At 44.3% G+C, this 9,674-nt stretch overlaps 1 protein-coding gene across 2 annotated transcripts in view; it reads right to left on the reverse strand.

The window, feature by feature from the left end:
• Window positions 1-7,384, reverse strand: part of Kpna6 (karyopherin subunit alpha 6) — a 30,869-nt gene extending 23,485 nt beyond the window's left edge. Inside the window, exons 1-2 of one of the 2 annotated variants that reach the window (XM_055610987.1) lie at window positions 7,304-7,361; window positions 2,743-2,834 (exon numbers count right to left, since the gene is read on the reverse strand). Coding sequence is in view for 1 of the 2 variants with exons in the window: in XM_055610986.1 (XP_055466961.1) it covers window positions 7,304-7,307 (4 nt within the window). In the remaining variant the exon portion in view is untranslated. Of the gene's footprint in view, window positions 1-2,742; window positions 2,835-7,303 lie in introns of both variants that reach the window. The other variant, XM_055610986.1, reaches the window with a different exon arrangement.
• Window positions 7,385-9,674: the final 2,290 nt, after the last annotated feature.

Below are 9,674 nucleotides of genomic sequence, written 5' to 3' on the forward strand. Positions count from 1 at the left end.
ATTCAAAAGTTAACTAATTTGGGGGTTGGAAAATGGCTCAGGTTATGATCACCAGCTACACTCTCAAAGGCCCCAGGTTCAATCCCAGCACCTACATGGTAGTTCGTAACCAGCTGTCCCAGGGAATCTGATGCCCTCTTCTGGCCTCTGCAGACGTCAGGAACAAAAGTGGTACAGACACACATACACGCAAGCAAAACAAAACACCAATACACATTATATATATATTTTTAAAGGCAGGGTCTCTCTGTGTAGTCATGGCCGTCCTGAAACTCATTCTGTAGACCAGCCTGGCTCAAACTCAGAGATTAACCTGCCTCTGCTTCCCAAGTGCTAGGATTAAAGGCATGTGCTACCAATGCTGGGCAACACATAAAATACTTTAAAAGTTAGCTGAGGGGGGGAACAGCCTTGTCAGACCACAAAGGAGGACAATGTAGCCAGTCCTGATGAGACCTGAAAAGCTAGGGTCAGAGGGAAGGGGAGGAGGACCTCTCCCATCAGTGGATTTGGAGAGAGGCTTGGGAGATGAGGGAGGGAAGATGGGATTGGGAGGGAATGAGGGGGCTACAGCTGGGATACAAAGTGAATAAACTGTGATTAATATAAAAAATAAAAATTTGGGGCTGGAGAGATGGCTCAGAGGTTAAGAGCACTGCCTGTCTTTCCAAAGGTCCTGAGTTCAATTCCCAGCAACTACATGGTGGCTCACAACCATCTATAATAAGATCTGATATGTAGGCAAAACACTGTATACATAATAAATAAATCTTAAAAATAAATAAATAAATAAATAAATAAAAATTTAATTAAAAAGTTAGCTATTATGGCAGCTCAAAACATTGTAGAGAGAACTTCTCTACATTTGTCCTCTGTAGCTAACTCTTGAGTCTTATTTAGCTTAGGCTGGCCTTGAACTTGATATGTAGCTGAGAATGGCCTTGAGGTTCCGATCTTCCTGCCTCTGCCTACACAGTACTGGGATTATAGGTATTTGACAATATTCCTGGTTTATGAAGGTCTGAGGATCACCTCAGATCTTTGTACATTCAAGACAAACATTCTACCAACTGAATAAGCCACAACCCAAGCTCAACATTTGAGGGAAAAAAAATACATTTATGTGTTTTACATGTGTGAGAGCTGTGTTTCATGTGTAGAGTTAAACATAACTGGTATGACTTTGGTATCTCTACCCTCAATGTTGTTTTTTGGACTTGGCAGCAAGCACCTTTATCTGCTCAGCCATCTTGCTGGATCTACCCACACTTTTAAACTAACTATCATACAAATTATGTCTCATAAGCTTGGCATTGCCAGTGGCAATTTCAGTCAGAGAAGGGCTTTTTCCAGGGGAACACTGACCTTAGTAGCCCATATTCTGGCAACAACTATACTGAGTCTATTAATAGTCAAGGCAATGGGATATGTTGTGAGAAATGCCTCCTTAACAGATTTCATCATTGTGAGAACATCACAGGGTCTGCTTACATGATCCTACTAAGATGGTGTGTTTTATTATACAGCTAGGTTATATGGTGTAGCCTATTGCTCGCAGGCTACAAAGCATGTTATGGTTCAGAATACTAGAGGAGAAACAAAATGGTTAGTATTTATGCATTTAAACATAAAATGCAGCTGGCAGTGGTGGTGCATTGCTTTTTTTTTTTTTTAAATATTTATTATTTATTATGTATACATCATTGTGTCTGCATGTACATCTGCATGCCAGCAGGGGGCACAGGATCCCATTATAGATGGTTGTGGTTGCTGGGAATTGAACTCAGGACCTCTGGAGAAACAGTCAGTGCTCTTAACCTCTGAGCCATCTCTCCAGCCCAGTGCATTGCCTTTATTCTCAGCATTTGAGAGGCAGAGGCAGGCAGAGCTCTGTGAGTTCAAGGCCAGCCTGGTCTACAAAGTTTGGAGTCCAGGAAATCCAGGGCTACACAGAGAAACCCTGTCTTGAAAAACCAAAAATTAAAAAAAAGAAAAAAGAAAACCAATACAGGAAAAAACAACAACAACAACAACAAAAAAACAAACAACAACAAAAAATTAATGGAGTACAAAAAGGCCCACTGCATTGAAGACTTAGCACGAAAGACTACTGCGTTGCTAGAGGTTATTATTTCCGGTAGTTAATAGTGAATGAATGCTGCATCAAAGTGTGAAAGCACTGGATGCTGCTGCTCACTCTGAGGTGACCGGGCCACACCTAAACGTATGGAAACCTTTTTCTTCTCAGCGCCGAAGAGGCGTTTCAGTTGTCAAGGGCACTTACTGCTCTTGCAGAAGATCCAGGTTTCGTTCCCTGGATTCGGTCTGGGTGGCTCACAAACACCTGAAACTCCAGTTCCGGGGCTCTAACGCTCTTCTCTGACCTCTACAGGCATCTGCACTCGCGGGCACATACCCACACACAAACATATCTAAGTACACATAATTAAAATAACTTCTAAAAGGGGGTGGAGAGCTGGCTCAGCAGTTAAGAGCACTGGCTGCTCTTCCAGAGGTCCTGAGTTCAATTCCCAGCAGCCACTTGGTGGCTCACAGCCATCTACAGTGAGATCTGGTGCCCTCTTCTGACATGTACTCACATACAAAATAAATGAATTCTTTTAATATTTTCTTTTCACAGTATAAACTTTTAAAAATTTAACGTTTTGACTATTTTGAAATAATAGCTTAAAATACAAACACAGTATACAGCTGTATAAAAATATGTTCTTTCTTTATAACCTTATTTTCTCTTTCTGAGATATGGTCTCACTGCATAATCCAGGCCAGCCTCGAACTCAAGACAATCCTTCTTCAGCCTTCAAGTACTGGGACTGTGAGAAATAAAAGCACATACCACCATGTCACCTACATTTTCTTTTTTATTCTATTTTTTTTATTTTTTATTTTTATGTGTGTGTACATCTGTACACATATGTGGGTGAGCACAGATGCCTACAAGGTAATGAAGTTACAGGCTGTTGTGAGCTGCCTGAGGTGGGTGCTGGGAACTGAACTTGGATACTACACAATAAACGCTCTTGACTACGGAGTCATCTTTCTAGCCCCAAATGTTTTTGTTTTACAGACAAGTATGGTAGAGCTTGCCTGTAATTCCAGCACAGGGGAAGCTGAGGTAGAAAGACTGAGTTCCAGGTCACCTGGTACTACAGATTAAGGCCTTGTTGTTGCTAAAAAAAAAAAGAAAAAAAAAAAAAAAAAAAAAAAAAAAAAGCCCAAGATCCTTGGAAAAAGAAAAAAGGTATTTTTTTTTACTTTTTCAGCTGGAGAGCTAGTGAGCTAGTTCAGTGTTTAAGAGCATTTGCAGAGGAGCTGGTTCAGTTTACAACACCAACAAAGTAGCTCACAACTATCTTAGCTCCAGTTCCAGGGGATCCAATGCCCTCTTCTGGCCTCCATGGGCAGCAGGCACCCACATGGTATAGACATATATATACAGGCACTCACACATACACATAAAATGCATAAGCCTTTGAGTTGCTGTGGAGATGGCTTAGTGGTTTAGAACGCCAGCTGCTCTTGTCAAGGACCTGGGTTTACTTCCAAATACTCACATGGGGGGAAAAAAGCCTTTTTGTTTTTATTGGTTTTGAGATAGGGTTTCTCTGTGTAGCCCTGATTGTCCTCAACTCAGAGATCCACCCGCCTCTGCCTCCGAGTACTGAGATTAAATGATGTGCCACCATCTCTGCTGGCTTTATATATTCTTGGCAAGCACTTGTATATAACATGCCCTTAGGTTTTTTTTGAGTCAGTCTTGGTCAGGCTGTCCCAAACATAATCTCAAGTGCTAAGATATTACAGGCCAGAGCTGCCATATCCAGCTAAAAGTTTATCACTTTTTATGCATTTACTTTTATGTGTGTAGGTGTCTTGTCTGGGCTTCAGATCCCCTATGCCTGGAGTTACAGTCATGAGGTGCCATGTGGGTGCTGGGAATCAAACCCCAGTTTAAAGAGCAGCTGATGCTCTTCACTGCTAAGCCATATCTCCAGTGTAATTTTTATTTATTTAGTCCATGTTCATGAAGAGGGACATGTGTGCATGTGTGGTGGTAAGATAATTTGTGGCTTCTGGGGATTAAACTCAAGACACCACACTTGGCAGCAATCACCTTTGACCTCTGAGCCATTTCTCCCACCCAACTCAGACTTCTGAGACAGGGTCTTGGTATGTTGCCCAGGCTCAAGCAATCCCTGCTTCAGCCTTCTGTGTAGCTGAGACAAACAGTGCAAGCCACCAGGCCAGGCTAATAACTTAAAACTTTTAAAGAACTCATTAAGATTTACAAAAGCTTCTTCAGGTATATGTTCTCTAGAGAAGTGGGGTTTTTAGCTTCATTATAACCCTCCAGATTTTAATCATAACTAAAATGTGTTCATCACTGAAAAGTTGTTATGTGGTATGTGACTATTCATGACTATTCGAGGATTTTGCCTGGGTTCGATACCCAGACTATCAAAAACCAAGAAGAACATAAAACCCCCAGAAAACAAAGACGCAGCTGTACACACTAGGTCTGGTAGGTCTGGGAGAAGAACTCAGTAGTAGAGTTCTTGTGCTTCAGTTTCTGCAACTAAAACATGAGACCCTGAGAATTAAATGAATTAATCTACAAAGTATACCAAAGCGTGCTGACCACTTAGCAGGCTCTGAAAACGCACCAGCTATTACTAATATAGCTTTCCTGTGAGCGTCTTCTCCAAAATTCTCGTACTTCTGTAAAACCAATTTAAAATACAAATTGGCAAATAAGATATTTTTTTAAGCCAGTAAGTCAGCTTTAAATAAAAAAGGTTCTTCCAAGCCACCATGGTGGTGCCCGCCTTTAATCCCACATGCAGGAGGCAGAGGCAGCTGGATCTCTGTGAGGTCGAGGCCAGCCTTGTCGACAAGGGGACAGCCAGGGCTACACAGAGAAACCCTGTTTCTGAGAAACATAGGCCCTTGGAGCACACACACGAGGCAGTGAAATACAGCTGACTCTGGGAGAAACCCCTGTATCAGAACCAGTACCCTTGCACTAGTTACCGAATCTTCTCAAAGCAAAGATTTACTGTTGTCACAGGGAGCACCCAACCTACCTAGGCCTACACATTAGGATTAAATATGTCTTATATTAGCTTGATCACTAAAGTTGGACTGGAAGTCACCTGACTATATACTAAAAATTCTTTCTGAGATTTTGGTCAGGTCTTGTTCTTTCTCCTGCTGAAGAACTTTCATCTCATAATGTAACAGGGAAAACAAAACAAAACAACAACTAACTTCATTTAATACCTTAAATCTCTTCCCCCTCCCACACCCCCCAGAGCTGAGGACCGAACCCAGGGCCTTAGCAAGTGCTCTACCACTGAGCTAAATCCCCAACCCCTTGTTTTGCTTTTCAAGACAGTGTTTCTCTCTGTGTAGCTCTGGGTATCCTGAAACTCTGTAGACCAGATTATTTCTCAATCTGTAAAAATTAATCTCACAGATTACTCATTTCCTTCCAGGGCTCCAGTTAAGCTCCCAAATAAATCTTATACTTTCTAGAGAATTCTGGAAACCAGAGTGCTTTAGGGAAAAGAACGGCTGTTACTGAAGGTGGAGAAGAATGCTGTGTTATTTACAGAGCTCTTGTTAGGCTCCACACACTCCCTTCCTAGAGATGTGAAAGCTCAGAAATGAGGACTATAGGGTTTATTTTGCCTCGTTAGACACGTTCTCTATGAACACTTTTGTTTGTAAATTAAGTAAATGAAGTCAGGCATGGTGACCCACATCATTCCCAGCACTTACGAGGCAGAGGCAGGTCTGTGAGTATGAGGCCAGCCTGGTCTACAAAGTGAGTCCAGGACAGCTAGGGCTGTTATACAAGGAAATTTTGCCTCAAAATAAATAAATAAATAAATAAATAAATAAATAAATAAATAAATAAATATTAAAAAAAATTTAAGTCACTGGATTAGAGAGGTAGGAAGTGGCAGGCCATATCTGATTCTGAAATCACAGGCAGGGAAAATAACTTATGTTCCCTCAGAATCAAATTATACCAAATTTCAGAAACACATTTAGGTGCCACACTCTTTTTTTTTTTTTTTTTTTTTTTTTTTTAGGTGTCACTCTTATAATAGATGGGGCTCTGCAATTCACTCTGAACTTTTTCAGTTTCATTCACACTAAAGATTTCAAAACTGGACCCATAACAAAACACACCCTTACAACTTTTTGCAGGGTTAAAAATTGTCCCTTCTTTCAGCCCACCACTAGAGGGCCAGGCCATAAAAGGCAGCATGTTAAATCCTAGGGCTCAGGAGTGAACACCCTGGTTTAATCAATGTGTGATGTGTGACCTTGGATAAGTTACTTTACCACTCTAAGCCTCAGTTTCCCCATCTGTAAAACAGGAATAACAGCGGCACCTATCCCACTAGGCTGCAATTAGGTTAAACAACACGTTAAAATAAACACTGTCAACAATGCCTGCAGATACAGATGAGCAAATTTAAAGTTTTTACCTTACTGGTGCCAATAAATTACCAATGCTGGTTTTGTTTCTAAATTCAAAGACCCCCACCGTATCCTTTTGGGCAACGGCCCTCGTATCCAGAGTCCTCTTAAAAAAAGATCAACAGGTCTCTCTTTCTCCTAACCAGAGTTAGTCCAGAAACCTCAAGTGCCTGACCTGTCTATGCCAAGAAGTCTTGGCTCTGGGCTTTCTAACACTATGAAGGCTGTCACCGCGTCTAGCAGAACCACCCCATTTCTGCGCCGACCGGGACATTTTTTTCTGGCCTTCCAAGGCCCAAGCTCTGCTGGCCCCGGCCTGCCCTTGCTTACCGGTCCGGGGCTGCCCTGGCCCTGCGTCTCCTCTCCCGAGGACTCTACCCTCTACGTAGGCAGGTAGGACCTCACCTGGCTCGGGAGCGCGTCGGCCAAACGCCCGCGGGAGCAGGCTCCCTTTGGCGGCGCCCAGGCCTGCCGCCCGGAGCCCGGCCCCCCGCAGGACGGGAGGGCAGGGCAGGCAGGGCTCTGCGCACCCCGGGGCGCACGAGCTCCGGCCCCAGGCGACCACGTGGGGACACCGGGGGCGCTAGCCGGGAAGCAGCCCCGGGGGCTGCTCCCCGAGCGGCCCTACGCCGGCCCTAAACTGGCCCGAGGGGCACTCCCGACCTGATTTCTCCTCCCATGCCTGTCTGAGTGTCTCAGACATCTTCTTCACACTGCAGTCAGGCCCTCGCCGGACCCCGCTCCCCAACACCTCAGCCCGAACACCCGTCTGCCGAGGCGCCTCACTCACCCATCGCGGCTCCGCTCGCTCAGACTTGGCGGCGGCCGCAGCGGTACCTTCAGCGGCAGCTTCGGCAGACAATATGGCGGACCTGCAGGACGGCGGCCTGACGGGGACAAACGTTCTACACCGTACAAAACGCGTTCTTAACCCTCACGCCCCCTTCTCTTCAGGAGATGGTTTGATAAGCGCGCGTTTAAAGGGAACGCAGCCTCTGAATGTGGCGATCAGGAACGGAATAGACAGACAAGACTAGAAGGGTTATATGCTGAACAAAGTGTGCCAAGCTCTCAGCTGCTTCTGTTTTCATTTCCTCTTTATGGCGCGGCCTCCTTTTCCAGAAAGATATCCCTTCTCTTTATAATTAAGGCTAAATATGTATAGATCCTGAGCTAAATAAAGGATTATCTAGCAAGAGGAAGTGATTCGTTCTCGGCTATGGAGATACAGAAAAGAAGTGAAGATTAAACTACGGTTTGTTTCTTGTTTTTGTTCATTTGAGACAAGGTTTCACTATGTATCTCTGGCTGCCCTGGACCTGCTTATGTAGCCCAAGCAGACTTCGAACTCACAGAGCTTCACCAACCGGTGCCTCTGAAACGCTGGGATTAAAGGCTCCCAGACCTTTCCGTTTCTAGTATCCCAGACTTTAACTCCAGATCCTCTTGCGTCCACCTCCCTAGAGCTGAGATTACAGGTGTGTGCTATCCCGCCACGGGTTTGCAAATGATTCTCCGGAAAGTGTGTGTGGGAGGGGCAAAGCCCACCGGCCTTTTCTGTGTTGCTGAAGATGGCCACCACCGCCTTCCACAGTGTCTGGTTTAGGGCTATTGAATGGATACACACACCACACACAAAATTAACAGGTTAGTGAGATTCCTTTTTTAGTAATGAGGAACCTGAAGCATGTGCCTTTTGAATCAAGGAATTTGGGGCTGATAGTTTATAAGCCTCCTTTTTTTTTTTTTTTTCGTGATAGCATACCAATCTTCTCGTCTTCCACCTCAACCCGGATTATGCCTAATCTTTAGTCTCCATCCTTTGGAAGAATGACCCCAGGGGCTAGCAGAACAAATTGCCAACTCTGCCCAGATGCCTGGTGGATAAAAACTCAAATTTTCTTTCTATGACTCAATTTGAGGAAAAGGAACGCTGCAATTCTGTGTTTACCTTTCTCTGTTATCACTCTAATCTGCCTCCTTATCTCACAAATCTCCAGGCCCAATTTTTCTGCCCCATCTGCCTTTAAAGCCACAGACAATAAGGATCCAGAGAGATGGCTCAGCAGGAAAAAGTGCTTGTAGTACTTTTGGATCCCTGGAATCTCTGGTGCACAGAGATTTCCATCTCCCAATTGTATGCTACCTCTGCTCACACACTGTGACACAAATGTATCTATACACACACACACACACACACACACACACACACACACACACACACACATAAATTAGTGTTTGGGTTAGGGATTTAGCTCAGTGGTAGAGTACTTGCCTAGCAAACACAGGGCCCTGAGTTTAGTTAGAAAAAGAGCAACACAAAAACAAAGGTAACCATTGGGCACAGTGGCGCACGCCTTTGATCCCAGCACTTAGGGAGGCTGAAGCAGGTGGATCTCTGTGAGTTCAAAGGCCAGCCTGGTCTACAAATTTAGTCCAGGACAGCCAAGGCTACACAGAGAAATCCTGTCTCAAAAACAAAACAAAGGTAACTAAACACATTAGTGTTGTTCTTTTGCTTGGTAATTTCCCACTGCCTGCTCTGTGGAATGCCCAAACATCGCAGTCTGGCTGGCACACAGGCTGGTTGAAGGGCTACTCACCAACAGAAAATTCAGACTCCAGCCATGCTTGAAGAACCCTTTCCCCCAGGCTATTATCTTCTCTGTGTGTGCATATGCAGTTCCGTCCCTTGCCTTCTTTATTTGACCATGTGATCCAGTTCAAAAAGCCAGGCAGGGGGGTGCATACCTGTAATCCCAGCACTCAAGGAGGCAGAGGCAGTTAGATCTCTGAGTTTGAGGCCAGCCAAGGCTACACAGAGAAACCCTGTCCTGAAAAAAACATCTTTTTTTTTTTTTTTTTTTTGAGGCAGGATTTTTTTGGGATAGCCCTGGCTGTGCATTCTTTCTTTAGCATTTCACATTGGTTTGCTCCCAAGGTATGTTCACATTTCCCTGTCATTTAAGGAAAGGAAGACATCTTTCTCTTTTTTGTTATTCCAATCTGTGGCACAATGCCCTCTTAACAGAACCACCAGAACTGTCAAGCCTGCCTCCCATCCTCCGGAGCTCATTTGCATATCTCTGGCCAAAAGTAGACCGGCTCAGGTGTGTACATTCCTTCCCCTAGAGCTCTCTAACTGCTCAGGTGTGTTCGTC

Source organism: Psammomys obesus, unplaced genomic scaffold (genome assembly GCF_907164565.1).
Source record: "Psammomys obesus unplaced genomic scaffold, mPsaObe1.curated_primary_1811, whole genome shotgun sequence".
In the NCBI taxonomy this organism is placed as follows: domain Eukaryota; kingdom Metazoa; phylum Chordata; class Mammalia; order Rodentia; family Muridae; genus Psammomys; species Psammomys obesus.